Here is a 15,362-nt window from a genome sequence, read left to right as displayed (position 1 = left end):
TTTCCTCGCCGCTGCACACAGGAATGCACCAGCGCTTCCTGAAGCCTTTCAAACTTCAGTGCGTTGGAAACCGCTGATGCTTGCTTGGTCAGCCGTTTGCATTACTGATGTCTGCCACGTGCTGAAGTAAAGACTAAACGAAGCAAATAGCAAAGGGAGGCCGGCCGTGGGCGGTGCATCCCTTCCAGCGCCGACAGGTAGATTTTAGGGAGATGCCCGGGGCTTACAGGACAACGGTTCCAATGTTGGTCCAACCAGTTTGTTGCAGATCTTAATCAGGGAGATGGGGAAGGGGAGGACGGACACTATTATGAATGAGGGGAACGGGGAAGGGAAGGGGGGCGATAGGACAGATAGGAAAGAAGCAGCAAGGAGTCTCTATAGAAAGCAAAAAGGAGATAGTCACCACCGTGGATGCAGCGTGGTTCATAGTTCAGTCATTGATCTTCAGTAGTGGTGGGTCGTCGGGCATTGTTGTTCTGTTGACGACGACGGTGACAGCACGGCGATGATGGCAACTCCTTTCCAGTGGTAGTACCAACTTATAAATTTATAAGTCCAAAGTGGTTGAGTCAGTTGTTTTTGGGGTGAGAGCTTCTGGCTTTTGGATCTCGGCAGGAACTCCTTTTGTTCCCATCTTCCGGGCCTTGCCAGCAGATAAGAGGGAGCAGGGAGGTGCCCACTTGTATCTTGCCTTCACAGGATACAATGGGATCATCCCCCAGTCTCCTGTAGCAAGCTGGACTTCTTTGGTCACAGCCTAGATCTTCCACCAGTAAACAGTGCTGAGCACTCTCTTCTGAAGGCAAACAGCTAAAATTGTCCACACAGTGATGTTGATTGCCACACGGCAACACCCATCACTCATCTCCTAAACAAGTCAGTCTCATCACAAGAAATACCTCAGGAAGCAAGCTTTGAGCCCAAACAAGATTGCTTGAAACTGCTGTGCAAATGACCGTTCCTGGTGGGGGGGAGAGAGAGAAAAAAGAGAGAAAGAGAGAAAGAGAGAAAGAAAGAAAGAGAGAAAGAAAGTAAAAGTAAGCAGAAGGGAAAAGAGGGGTGGGGAGTAAGGGGGGTTAAATGTTACACAGTTGTTAGAAGGGACTTCTTGGGCTTGGTTACAAAGGTTGCCCTGATCTGTTGGACTGGTTCATCATCAGTTGAAGTGGTTACAAAGTCCATGGAGGATACCGCTGGTTGTATAGGTTGAATCCACCATGGAACCACACAAGGAACAAACACAAGAGTTGCAACAGCACACAAAATAGGATGCGTTTCACCCGTGGGCAATTTGTTTAGCAACTTCTTCATTATCATTCAATTTTTAGACAACAATTAGAATCATTCATTTTGCCACAAACACCAGCCGGTGGCTCTTCAGCAGTGGTGACACCAATGTTTCCTAATGAAGAAAAGGTAGAAAGTGAAAAGAGACAACCATCCATTTGGCAACAGCCATACATTTAACAAGAACCAATAATGACAGATCAATAAGTAAAACAAATAGAGCTATTTGTGTCAGCTGCGTAGCCCACCCAGGAACTCCCAGTGGAAGCCAGGATCCAGATGGGAATTCTTCAGTAGAGGTTGTGGTGTTTCTCAACGGCCATACAATAGGACACTTCAGTTAATTCACCAAAAGCGTATCTAGTCCAATTTGACAGTATGCGGACTTGCCATGGAATGTTTTCTAAGATGATTTAGTGTCATGAGAACTCTCCACTTGAGCATTTCCAAAGCAATTCAGGTGCTGAGAGATAGAGCTCCTAGTTTGGCAAGTTCAAGTACTGTTACAGTCTACAGAACTTTTCACAGGAAAGCGTGCGACAGTAGAAAGCGTCAAAGAGGAGTAATCCCAGAAACATACACATCTCTTATCAAAACTTAGGCACCTTCCAACAGCCGTGTTTGGGATGGAGCTCCTGGGCTGGTGTGACACTGGAAAGCATCGGTGCAAAAGGCTTTATGACAGATTTCTCCTGTGCCCACATCTGACAGATATTAGATGGGTCCCTCGATTCATTTCCCAGTTTGTTAGGAATTTGGAAACACTGTGGAGGACTTACGTGCAAATCATAATCAGTTTGATAAGAAGTGCTCAAAGGAAATGCTATCACTGTGCAGGGAGTATCAGGAAGCGAGGATGACCGCTAAGAACTCTGAACCCAGTTGTGAAGTTTAACAGATCCGAGCACTGACGTCAACCACCACCCACACCCACACCAACGCAAAACATAACACTATTGCAACCAAAACATGTCATCAAGAGGTATATTCAGTATTCTAGCGTGATCAGATCTTCTGTCACAAAACACAAATCAGCTATCAGCCTTTCTGTGTCCAATCAAGGTCCTGCGGGGATCTTCTGTAAAATGAAACAGGACACCGACTGGCCCTTTTTGGGCTTTGTTAATACGGTTAAAAAATGAGGGAACAATTCAGCAAGTGTTGATTTTATATTCCTTTTTCGGGGTGTCTTTAGCCTCCCAAGCACATTCGTTAAGGGATTCCATTAGGGTTAGGGAAACCGGCCTCAGGTTAGCTGAGTCAATTGACACAGTCTGGCCAGGGAGATAAGAGGGTTTCCCTTAGCTTCTCAGCCACTGAACTGTGTGTGACTCACAGGGATAACTGGCAAGAGTGGTGAGGCCTTTGGACAGAAGGTGTTAAATCGAGGATCTCTTTGTTTCGCTTTGTGGTGAGCTTTCTAATGCATCCACTCTTCACCGCCCCCACCCCGCTCACTTGGGAGGGGTGAAGACATCAGGTTTCTAATGGCTTGGATAGCCGCTCAGGTTCCTCAGGAGAGGCCCTAGGACCTGGGCTCAAGATGGTGCTTGCCTCAAGATTCTTGAGCCTCTGTTCTGGCCACCAGTTAACTAATGTCTCTAACCTGACAGTGGCTAATCCATTCATCAGATCTCGTGGAACACCCTTGTGCCAGCCCTGTGTCCCGAGACAATTACCCTTATGATCAATATGTCGCCTACCTGTTTTTGCTGACAATGAGACCCTTCCAGTCCCACTGAGCTTTGGCCTAGGAGGCCTGGGGGCAAGGCTGACCGCTGCAAGCCTCACTGCCCTTGGCTCCAATTTCCTGGAGGAAGAAACCACTGGAAGAAACCATATTTCCTCCCATAGTTAATTGACTCCTGGGCAACCTCCCCCCATGTCCGTCCTCTGTATCCTGACCGCAGATGGTTAGAGGTTACAGTTTCCTCTAACACTGCCCGGCTTCTTTCTGCCTGAGACGTAGCCTGTATCTTTCCTTGCAGTTGTGTGCCTATGGGTTTCAATGATCCTGGAAGCCCCCTAGTTAAAGTAGGCATTCTCTCAGGATCAACAGGCATCATCATAGATGATTCATGGTGTGGCTGCAGCTCTCTATCATAACACCATTTGGAGACAAGCAGCCTTTGGAACAGTCTCTACTAACTGATCAACTGTTCCAGTAATAGCAACTCCAGTAGCAATGGGGGGTTGTTGCTGGAGGGGGGAGAAGCTGAGAAGCGAGACGACTAACTCCTGGCTTCTCCATTGCGCTTGCCACAGCGTGCGTTTGTTCCGCACCTTTCCTGTGGATATGACAGTACGGCGGTTGTTCTGAAGCCTTGACAAGACTGCCACGGCTCTATTACGGTGCAGAACCAGAACTGTAAAGATCAGGGTAAGGGCTGACAAGGCAGACTTCCTGGTGGGTGTCTGCTACAGACCACCGAACCAGGATGAAGAGACAGGAGCAGCACTCTAGGAGGTTTCTGGAGTGTTTGGAGGATAACTTTCTGACGCAGCTGGTGAGAGAGCCGACGAGAGGAGCTGCCCTGCTTGACCTGCTTTTCGCAATCGGAGAATGTCTGGTGGGAGATGTGGAGGTCGGGGGCTGTCTTGGACAGAGTGACCATGAAATGGTAGAGTTCTCAATTCTTGGTGGAGCCAGGAGGGGGAACAGCAAAACTGCTACCTTGGACTTCCGGAGGGCGGGTTTTGAATTCAGAAGGCTAGCAGGGGGAATCCTCTGGGTTTCAGACTTAGAGAGTAAAGGGGTCCAAGACGGCTGGTCGCTCTTCAAGAAGGTAGTCCTAAAGGCACAGGGCTGGCTGTCCCCCCGAGCCACAAAATGTGCCGGCAGGGAAGAAGACCAGCATGGATAAATAGGGAGCTATTCTTGAGGCTCCGGGAGAAAAGAGAATCTACCTCCTGTGGAAGAAGGGACGAGTGACTCAGAAAGAGAACAGAGAAGTTAAGATGTGTAGAGAGAAAATCAGAAAGGCAAAAGCCCAGCTTGAACTCAACCTGGCCGCTGGCGTTAAAAGGAACAAGAAACCCTTTTAAAAATACATGAACGATAAGAGGAGGACTCAGGAGAATCTTCATTCTTTACTGGATGAGGCTGGGAATGTGACCACTGAGGATAAGGAAAAGGCAGAGGTTCTGAATGCCTTCTTTACGTCTGTCTTTGAAGGTGACACCAGCTATCCTCAGGCTACTCCGCTCTCTGACCCGGTAGTCTGGACTGGAGTGTGGACAGAACCCCCCGCGATTCGGGAGGATGCAGTCAGAGACCTACTAGTCCAGCTGGACTGTCACAAGTCCATGGGGCCGGATGGGATTCACCTGAGAGTGCCAAGGGAACTGGCGCAGGTGATAGCCGAGCCGCTCGCCATTATCTATCAGCGCTCTTTGTTGACTGCTGAAGTCCAAGAAGACTGGAGGCTTGCCAATGTGACTCCCATCTATAAGAAGGGTTGAAAGGAGGATCCGGGGAACTACAGGCCTGCTAGCCTGACCTCCCGGTGCCAGGGAAGGTTATGGAGCAGATTGTCTTGAGGGAGATCACGTGGCATCTGTGGGACAACGGGGGATCAGGCCTAGCCAGTATGGGTTCATGAAGGGCAGGTCCTGTTTGACCAACCTGATCTCCTTCTATGATCTAGTGACCCGCCTGGTAGACGAGAGAAAGGCTGCTGATGTAATCTACCTAGACTTCAGCAAGGCCTTTGACACTGTCTCCCACAGCACTCTCCTGCAGAAGCTGACAGCCCGTGACTTGGACGGGTACGCTCTTGGCTGGATAAGGAACTGGCTGGAAGACTGGGCACAGAGAGTGGTAGTGAATGGAGCTAAATGCAGCTGGTGACCGGTCACAAGCGGTGTTCCCCAGGGGTCGGTGCTGGGGCCTGTCCTCTTCAATATCTTTATTGATGACCTGGATGAGGGCACTGAGTGCACCCTCACTAAGTTTGGGGATGACGCCAAGTTGGCTGGAAGTGTCGATCTGCCTGGGGGTAGCGAGGCCCTACAGAGGGATCTGGACAGGCTGGATAGCTGGGCTGAAGCCAATGGGATGAGTCTCAACAAGACCAAATGCCGGGTCCTGCACTTTGGCTGCAACAACCCCAGGCAACGCTACATGCTTGGGGCGGAGTGGCTGGAAGACCACGTAGAGGAAATGGACCTGGGGGTGTTGATCGATGCTCGGCTGAACATGAGCCAGCAGTGTGCCCGGGTGGCCAAGAAGGCCAATGGCATCCTGGCCTGCATCAGGAACGGTGTTGCCAGCAGGAACAGGGAAGCGATTGTGCCCCTGCACTCAGCTCTGGTGAGGCCGCACCTCAAGTGCTGTGTCCAGTTTTGGGCCCCTCACTGCAAGAAAGACATTGAGGCCCTGGAGCGGGTTCAAAGAAGGGCAACAAAGCTGGTGAGGGGTCTGGAGCACAGGCCTTATGAGGAGCGGCTGAAGGAGCTGGGATTGTTCAGTGTGGAGAAGAGGAGGCTCAGAGGAGACCTTATTGCTCTCTATAACTACCTGAAGGGAGGTTGTAGTGAGCTGGGGGTCGGCCTCCTCTCTCATGTAACTGGTGATAGGACTAGAGGGAATGGCTTCAAGCTGCGCCAGGGGAGATTTAGAATGGACGTTAGGAAATACTACTTTTCTGAAAGAGTGGTCAGGCACTGGAATGGGCTGCCTAGGGAGGTGGTGGAGTCACTGACCCTGGAGGTGTTCAAGGAACAGTTGGATTTTGTGTTGAGGGATATGGTTTAGTGAGTACTACTGGTGATAGGTGGATGGTTGGACTGGGTGATCTTGGAGGTCTTCTCCAACCTTGGTGACTCTGTGATTCTGTGAGGTGTGGGGGCATCCTTGGAATCCAGCACAGAAGGACCGAGCACGTGCAAGGACGCAGAACCCTCCGCTAGTGGAAAGTGAAAATGTTGTTTCTGCATTGAACGTTGAAAAAGGGCAATTGATCTAAAGAATTAAGCTGTAACACATCCTTGGCAATAGCTGATGTGGAAAGTAAGAATACCATATACATATTAGTAACATATTTTAGAAACATAGTTACCGAATTACCTAACAAATTCTTTCTCACAAAGCTGCAATAGATTTTAAATGTTCTAAACAATGTGGGTAATAGTATTCTGAACTAGGAAACATACTGTAAGGTTGTTCATTGGACCGGCAGGAAGTGAAATACATGCAACAAACTTTCAAGGAGTCAGGGCCTTTACACAAAGCAGAACTGTCCCACTCTGTGGGAATGTTAGGGTGCCACAGGCAGGCTCCAAGATACTCCCCTCTATCCTCCTTCCGAGCTTATCTCTATGCAAGGACAGATGAATGATCAGAACAATGACCCAGTGTAAAGGGCGCAAATGTTAGGGGGGTAATTAAACAATTAAGAGGCTATGTTTATGTTTATGTTGTAAAACAGACATCCAAAAGTTATGACCAAATGTTTGTTAAGAAAGCAATTGTTAGAAGGCAATTAACCAATTAAGATATTTGTGTTTGGGCGGCAAAGATTTGTGTTTACTTGGTATTTGTATGATTAGTGAAGGGTGGCAAAAGAGTGTGAACCTGCAGTACTCAGCCAGTGAGGAACCAGGGGAGAAAGAGATAAGCGTTGGGCAATAGGGGATAAAAGACATAACACTGTTTTCTCTGTGCACTCCTGCTTGCAGGAGGCCCGCCGTTGCAATTGCGAATAAAATTTGCTTTATCAGAGAAACCGTCCTAGAAAATTATCTGGATATTTCCAACACGCTGGTGATCTCAGGGAAAGTACTGAGTACGTGCGCACCGTCTGGTTCTTAACGCTAGGATAGCGCACAGCGTTATTCGGAGAAACGGGACAGCCGCCGCCTGTACCAAGCGCCTAAGTCTGCAGAAAAGCATCTGCTCTCGGCAGCCAACGCCCGGCTTAGCAAGGTCAGCTCCGCAGCTGCGGATCCAGCAGCCCGCGAAAGCACGTCGCTTTTAACGCAGCTTGTTTCCCTTCATTCGATTCGCCTCCGAAAGCTCCTCCTTGCCCGCGCCCCCAGCCCCGCCCGGGGAGCCCCGCCACGGGAGGCTGCAGGCGCCGCTAGTAGTAACGCTCCGCGTCCCGCAGGCCCTCCGGCGCGTCGGCCAACGACGGGCAGCGCGGCCCGCGTGGCCCGCGCCGCAGCAGCTCGGCCAGGCCAGGCCCGGCTCCGCCGCTCGCTCCTCGTACGGCCGCAGCACAACGGCCGCGCCGGCCCGGCCCGGCCCGGCCCGGCCCGGCCCGCCGCGCCCGCCATCGTCATCACGCCGCGCCGGGCGTCATCACGCCGCGCCGCGCTCCCATTGGCTGCGCCGCCGCTCGCGGAGCTCTGATTGGGCGGCGGACGCGCGTTGGGCGGCGGTTGAACGCGGCGCGGGCGGCCGGTGCTGTCGCGCCGTGCGGGAGCGGGGCTCGGTGCGCTCGCGCCGTTCCTCGGCCCTCATGGCTCCTGCCCGCAGGAAGGCGGCCGCGGCCACGGGCGCGCGCGGCAGGAAGCTGAGCGCCTTCCTGAAGGACTTCGACCGGGAGGGTAGGCCGCGGGCGGGCGGGCGGGCCGAGCTCTGCGCTCGGGCCGCGTCCGACGCCGCGTCCGTCCCCGCAGCGAGGAGCCGGGTCGAGCAGCTGCGGGCGAGCGGGGAGCGCCTGGTCAAGGAGATGGAGAACCTGTACGACGTGGAGCTCCTCCGGCTGCCCGTGGCGCTCCGCGAGATGAACTGGCTGCAGTTCTTCGTTAGCGGCGGGGGGCGCGGGCTTCCCCTGGAGCGGCGCTCGGCGGCCGTCGCTGAGGAGCGGTGGGACGCGGCGCGCGGGGCTCGCGCGAACAGAACGCGAGTGGGCGCGGGCGGGTGCGCCGCCCCCTCTGCCCGGGGCCGCTCGCTCGCCGCCGGAACGCCTGCTGTGCGGCGCCCGCTCCTGCGGCGGCGTTGCGGCGCGGCTGCGGGTGTTGCGGGAGCTGTCCCGGCTGCGGACCGCAGCGACGCTTCCGAACGAGTGCGTCTTCTTTCTAGCTGAAGGGGGAAGCCGGAAAGTCCTGGAAGAGGCGGTGACGGTAGGTATCGGGCACGAATAGGAAACTTTCCGCGGCGCGTGGTGCGTTCCTGGAGGAGACGAAGGCTTTGTGTATCCGCAGGAGCGCTGCTGCGATAGCGCGGGTTACGCACGCGGATCTTAACTGCGTTAAGGCTTAGCGGGAGGAGATGCTGTGGTGTCCCCTGCAGGGTTTGCATGCTCGTGCTGCTCCTTGCCCGGCTTTGCGGGCCTGCTTAGTTTCACGCTAAGGGATCGCTGAGGTTGGAAAGGACCTCTCAGGCCGCTTCCAAAATTCCTGGATGATTGCGGTTTCCCCTCTGAGCCCGTTGTGTAATCACCGCAAGCCGCTTACTCCAAGTGGCATCAGAAGCACGTCATGTGGAGGGGGCCTTTCCTTGAAACGTCCAGTTTGAACTGGTAATCAAAGTGTTAAAGGGAGCCGTGCTTCAGTGCTGATTGTTGACGAAGCAGCTCCTCAAACTCCCTCATATGCTGTTGGGCTGTTGGGCCAGGCCCCAAATAATTTGTGCCTCCGTAGGTGTGCTGGGGCCGCAGCCTTCCCTCTCTTCAGTACCTGCCTAACCTCTCAGGGTTCCACGGGAGTTTGGGAGGGGAGTTCCATGACACCGGGAGTGTCTGCTTCTCTAAGTTTTCTCCTGAGTTCCTCCACACCCTCTGCCACTCAATGTTACCCGGCTTTGCAGAAGATCCCGCCGACCGATACTGATACTGAAAAGCACATTCCGAAAACATGACAGTGTGAACAATGTGATTGTGTTGGTTGGGACGTTCCAGAAATGTCCAGAGATGTTGAGGGGGAGAAAAGGAAAAGCGTGGGAGGAGGGAAGCTTGGAAACCTGTTGAAACATCTCTCTGCCCATCGACAGATTTGCTGGGAAGGCAGTGGGGGGCATACAAGCAAGTACTTCAACATGGGCGGATGCCCCCGCAGCACTGCCCATGGCTCAAGGCAGGGGAGGTGTCCCTGCGGAGCTGGAAAAGAAGTGCGTTGGAAGTCTGGGGAGACGGGTGCAGTTTGGGCATCCTGGGTGAGGTTTGGGGTCCTGGGAAACTTTGTGGCCAGCGTAAGGGCTTTGGGGAGTGTTGGGGGGATGGGCCACTGAGGATTTCTGAGGGGGGTCTTGGAGCGTTCTGGGCATTTGGGGAGGGTTTTGAGGAGGTGTGGGGGCATCCTTGGAATTTTGGGGAAAGGCTGCATAGCTCGGTGTTGCCATCGTGGATCCTATTCTTCTTCAGGGTGAGATGGGGGTGCAGCGGGAGCCAGCAGTGTTCTGGGCTGCATTAAAAAGGGGTGGCCAGTGGGGAGAGGGAGGTGATTTGCCCTCCTCTACTCGGCTCTTGTGAGGCCTCATCTGCAGTACTGTGCCCAGACCTGAGGCCTCCGGCACAACAAAGACGCAGAGCTCTTGGAACGAGTCCAGAGCAGGACCACTAAGATGATCAGAGAGCTGGAGCACCTCTCCTGTGAAGAAAGGTTGAGGGAACCAGGCTGGTTTAGCCCTTAGGAGAAGAGAAAGCTCCAGGGGAACCTCTGGAACTGTGGCCTTCCAATACTCGAAGGGGGTGTATAAACAGCAGGGGGAATGACTGTTTACAAGGGTGGATGATAGTGATAGGAGAAGGGGGAATGGGGAGGTTTAGGTATGAGATTAGTGGGAAGTCTTTCACTCTGACGGTGGAGAGGCACTGGAACAGGTTGCCCAAGGAGGCTGTGGATGCCCCATTCCTGCAGGCATTCAAGGCCAGGCTGGATGTGGCTCTGGGCAGCCTGGTCTGCTGGTTGTCGACCCTGCATGTAGCAGGGGGTTGAAACGAGATGGTCATTGTGGTCCTTTTCAACCCAAGCCATTCTATGATTCTATGATATGGTTCTACGACTCCTGGCCTGTCTGGGCCGGACTGGGCAAAGAAAAATTGTCTGGTGCCACGTATGCACTCCAGAACAGAGTGAACGACATGAACACGTGTACTTCATTTACATGTATCTTTGGTACAAGCTAAAAAAGAGGGCAACCAAATCATTATGCTGGTGGCTGCACACGGCTGAGCTGGCCGTGCCAGACGGAAGGGACTTTCAGTGCACTTCCCCGCTGGGATTCTCTCCCTTGCAGGTGACGCTGATCGAGCCCCAGGAGCCCCGGGCGGCACGGGTCTGGAACTGAGAGCTCGGTCCAACTGCAGGTGGCGGCAGCGTGCGCTACAGCTTTTTCCTGGCTGGAGTGCGAGGTGGAAAAGGCGTGGAGGGCGCGGCTTCAGGCCAGCCGGGAGATGTCACAGCACAGATGACATCACCCGGAGCCCGCGTGCTGTCACAATGCGCTGCCATGACGACGCCGGGCCCTCCCCAAGGACAGCTGCCCGCCGGCTCCAGGCACCTCATTCGTGAGCTGTGCTGCCCGCAGCCGCTCGCCGTGCGCTGTGCCCGAGAGCAGCCCCAGCAGCAGACCAGCTCAGCCTCTTCGCGCTCGTCCTCCAAGGCTCTCAGAGGTGAGGGAGAGCTCCAGCACGCTTCAGGCTGCAGAGCCCGGCCGCAGGATGCGGGCTTAGCTCCGCTGTGCGTGAGGGGCGTGCAGCACGAGACTGGCAGGACTGCCGTGAGCAGGAGAAATTGCTGCTGGCCCTTCTGGCTTGGGAGCTGCAAGCCACGTGGCGGGCGGCTCGCGGCTGGGCAAAGGAGACAGCCCTCTCCTGCCTGCCCCTCTGGGCTCCGAGGGCCGGGGGGCAGGAAGCAAAGCTCACCCGTGGCCTCTGCCAGGGCAGCCTGTCACTAACTCCTCTGCTCTTGCCTTTAGGTTTGGAGGCACGTGCCTGCCAGCATGGACGGAGCCTGGGTGGGGACGTGGAGACCTCATCGCCCACGCGGCCTCATCTCGGCCCAGTTCCCCAGCCCCGGGCCCCAGTACTCCATCCCAGGGACAACAGGTACAGCGGCCATCCCCAGGGTGGGGCGCGCATCAGGGACATCACGGGGCAGAGCAGCTCCCGAGCCTTTCCCCGTTCCGGCAGAGCCTCCCACAGGCTCAGCTCGGCAGCTGCACAGAGGCGCTCTGGGGGCTCTCGCTATGGAGTGCCTGCACGCGTGGTGCGGGAAGGCCTTTGGAAACTGCTGGCTACAGGCAGCGTGCTGGCCAAAGCTCCGCTCTCTTTTTCCGGTGACTTTGCAAGGCGCTGGCTCAGCCGTTTGCACTCAGGGGCTGACTCTTGTGCGCTGCGAGGCCCCGCACGGCTCGCCTCCGTTGGTGTGGGAGGAAGAAGTCACGTGGGAAGGGAATGTCAGGAGGCCAGGCGCCTAACTGCGCCTAACTGCTCCACAGGAGCTTGAAACGTGCAGCTGCTCAGGGGTGTGCTCTCTTCTGCTTTTCCTCCTAGGTTTCGTGGGCCACAGCCCCACCAAAGCCCGTGCCCCCGCATACACGTTTCGTGGGACCAAACCGCCTGCGGCCGAGAGCTGCGGGCCAGGTCCCTGCTACTTTGTGGAGCCCGCCATCACCAGGAACGGGAAGTACGTGGCTCCGGGCGCCCACCTTTGCGGACGACCCACGACGGAGACCACCGTCACCCCCGGACCCAGTGAGTACCACTTCTGCAGCGCTTCCCCCACACAGGACGAGCACGGGGCGTTTGCCCTGGGTCAGCTCGCTCCCTGATGGAGCTGTAGGTCTTTTGCGAGAGAACACAAACGGCTCTGAGCAGCGATAAATGCCCTCGGAGAAGGACCGCTGCCCAGCACCACGGGCTGAGGGCACAAGGACCCCGCATCCGAAAAGAGCAAAGAGCCATGGGCTGACAGGAGGGACAGCACGGCAGGACATAGTGGCGGGGCATGGAAAAGCGTCCCCGCGTGCTGCCTGGGTCCCCCAGCAATCCTGCAGCTCTTCAGAAGACTCTTTCCTCGGGCCATTGTCTCTGCGGCTGCAGAGGGAGACCAGCGCTTCACAGCTTTCTTCCTCTTCTCCTCCGCCCCAGGTGACTACCGCACCGAGGCAGCCAACAGGCACATCTTCAAGTGCCCACCGGTGCAGTCCATGGCCTTCCGGCGGGAGCCCCTGCGGACAGACCGCCCTCCAGGTACGCCGACCCTGGCAAAGGCAGACCCTTCAGCCTGAGCATCGTCCAGGGACGGGCTGCTGCCCAGCACCAGCAGCGGGCCTACTGCGCAGCCTGCGCAGCGCTGGGGCCGCAAGCTTTCTGGCATGACCAACACCTCTCGGCCCGCAGAGGCTCCGGCTGCTCGGGCTCGGAGCTGCCGGCACTGGCCCAGTGCCAGAGTAGAGGGAGGAACTGGCAGAGGGGCGAGACCTCCCACCAGCAGGCTGGGCAGGCTGCCCCTCTCTGCTGCTTCCGTCTCCTCCAGCCCCTCGCGCACACGCTCTCTGCTGCTCCTCCTGCAGGTCCGGGCACCTACACACTGCCCAGGCTGATGGGCCCCAATACGGCCTACACGTTGGCCAGCCCCTGCTACTCCATGAGGGGAAGGAGCCAGCGCGGCCGCTTTGACGAAGACCTCGCCAAGGTGAGCTCTGCTGCTCCTCTTTTCCATGTTAGCATCCAAAGCTGGGCTGCTCTCCCTGTGCCACAGGGGCTTCCAAGCCTGCTGCACCTTTGCTTAACGCAGGCTTCCAGGGAAAGAGAGAGCCTTGAATGTGATCCCAGCCCCGTGCGCCCATGACTCTCTTGCAGACTCCGGGTCCTGCGGCGTTGCCCAAAGTAGCTGTGGATGCCTACAAGACCAGGGCGCCCGCGTACACCATGGCGGCCCGACCAAAACCCGCAGAGGGCAAAGCAGCGAAGCCGGGGCCGGCAGACTACAGCGTAGGCCGGGTAAGGCAGCTAGCTGCTCAGCTCTTCCCCTCTGTTTCACAAGCACAGCCTTCACGCCTCTCCCCCTTCCCCCGAGGCTTCCTCCGGCCAAAGAGCTTCTGGCCACAGGGACCAAGTGCCGGACAGCAGGCCTGCTCCCTGCCCTCGTGCCACCTCCGAGCAGAGGAAGGGACAGACAGCACAGCATGCAGCTTTTCCTCCCTCTGCTCCCTTTCCCTTCACGGGGCGTGCTGGTCCTTCACAAGCTCTTCTGGGGGACGCAGCTCAGAAGGGCTCCAGGCGGCACGCCCCCAGCGGAGGAGAGTTAGCTGCGAGGTCCCAGGTGCACATCCAGCCCTCTCCGAGACAGGAGGTGCCCGTAAGCGCACCTCCTGTCAGGCCAGCCCAGCTCCCTGAGCCAGCTCTGCTCCAGCTGCAGCGGCCCTGCGCTGGCGCTCAGCCCTGCCCAGAGAGGCACCCGGGACTGTCTGGCATCGGGAGGGGTGCGGGACAGCAGGGTGCGAGGGCAGCAGAGAAGACAAGGGCCCTTGTGGATCTGCCTTTCCTTTTCGCCCTTCCAGGTGACGCTGATCAAGCCCCAGGCGCCTGCATCCACTTTTGGAATCCGGCACTCCCTCTACACAACCCCTCTGATTGTGGAATAAAACAGCCAAGTCTGGAAGGCCGCCTTTGCTTTCCTGGGACGGAAGGGGACGGGAAGACACCAATCAACTGCTGATTTCCACTTGATTCCATTTCTCTCTATCGACTTGGGCTTTTGCCCATTTTACTCTTGAACGTTAACAATTGGAGTAAGTCATCAATAAAATCAACTCAACACCTATATGTATGCTTTCCGGTTACTCCTTTTTCCTCGCCGCTGCACACAGGAATGCACCAGCGCTTCCTGAAGCCTTTCAAACTTCAGTGCGTTGGAAACCGCTGATGCTTGCTTGGTCAGCCGTTTGCATTACTGATGTCTGCCACGTGCTGAAGTAAAGACTAAACGAAGCAAATAGCAAAGGGAGGCCGGCCGTGGGCGGTGCATCCCTTCCAGCGCCGACAGGTAGATTTTAGGGAGATGCCCGGGGCTTACAGGACAACGGTTCCAATGTTGGTCCGACCAGTTTGTTGCAGATCTTAATCAGGGAGATGGGGAAGGGGAGGACGGACACTATTATGAATGAGGGGAACGGGGAAGGGAAGGGGGGCGATAGGACAGATAGGAAAGAAGCAGCAAGGAGTCTCTATAGAAAGCAAAAAGGAGATAGTCACCACCGTGGATGCAGCGTGGTTCATAGTTCAGTCATTGATCTTCAGTAGTGGTGGGTCGTCGGGCATTGTTGTTCTGTTGACGACGACGGTGACAGCACGGCGATGATGGCAACTCCTTTCCAGTGGTAGTACCAACTTATAAATTTATAAGTCCAAAGTGGTTGAGTCAGTTGTTTTTGGGGTGAGAGCTTCTGGCTTTTGGATCTCGGCAGGAACTCCTTTTGTTCCCATCTTCCGGGCCTTGCCAGCAGATAAGAGGGAGCAGGGAGGCGCCCACTTGTATCTTGCCTTCACAGGATACAATGGGATCATCCCCCAGTCTCCTGTAGCAAGCTGGACTTCTTTGGTCACAGCCTAGATCTTCCACCAGTAAACAGTGCTGAGCACTCTCTTCTGAAGGCAAACAGCTAAAATTGTCCACACAGTGATGTTGATTGCCACACGGCAACACCCATCACTCATCTCCTAAACAAGTCAGTCTCATCACAAGAAATACCTCAGGAAGCAAGCTTTGAGCCCAAACAAGATTGCTTGAAACTGCTGTGCAAATGACCGTTCCTGGTGGGGGGGAGAGAGAGAAAAAAGAGAGAAAGAGAGAAAGAGAGAAAGAAAGAAAGAGAGAAAGAAAGTAAAAGTAAGCAGAAGGGAAAAGAGGGGTGGGGAGTAAGGGGGGTTAAATGTTACACAGTTGTTAGAAGGGACTTCTTGGGCTTGGTTACAAAGGTTGCCCTGATCTGTTGGACTGGTTCATCATCAGTTGAAGTGGTTACAAAGTCCATGGAGGATACCGCTGGTTGTATAGGTTGAATCCACCATGGAACTACACAAGGAACAAACACAAGAGTTGCAACAGCACACAAAATAGGATGCGTTTCACCCGTGGGCAATTTGTTTAGCAACTTCTTCATTATCATTCAATTTTTAGAC

General features: G+C 55.3%; 1 protein-coding gene across 1 annotated transcript; it reads left to right on the top strand.

Moving 5' to 3' along the window:
* Positions 1–6,660: 6,660 nt before the first annotated feature.
* On the top strand, positions 6,661–14,006 carry LOC149913519 (uncharacterized). Its single transcript, XM_090129327.1, has 2 exons — positions 6,661–6,671; positions 7,274–14,006. Exons 1-2 carry the CDS (start codon positions 6,661–6,663, stop codon positions 8,319–8,321), a joined length of 1,059 nt encoding a protein of 352 aa, XP_089985453.1. The 3' UTR covers positions 8,322–14,006.
* Positions 14,007–15,362: the final 1,356 nt, after the last annotated feature.

This window comes from Phasianus colchicus, chromosome 36, assembly GCF_987193195.1.
Source record: "Phasianus colchicus chromosome 36, bPhaCol1.hap1.1, whole genome shotgun sequence".
Classification (NCBI taxonomy): Eukaryota; Metazoa; Chordata; class Aves; order Galliformes; family Phasianidae; genus Phasianus; species Phasianus colchicus.
Note: the sequence above shows the minus strand (reverse complement) of the source record. Positions and strands in the feature narration are given on the sequence as shown.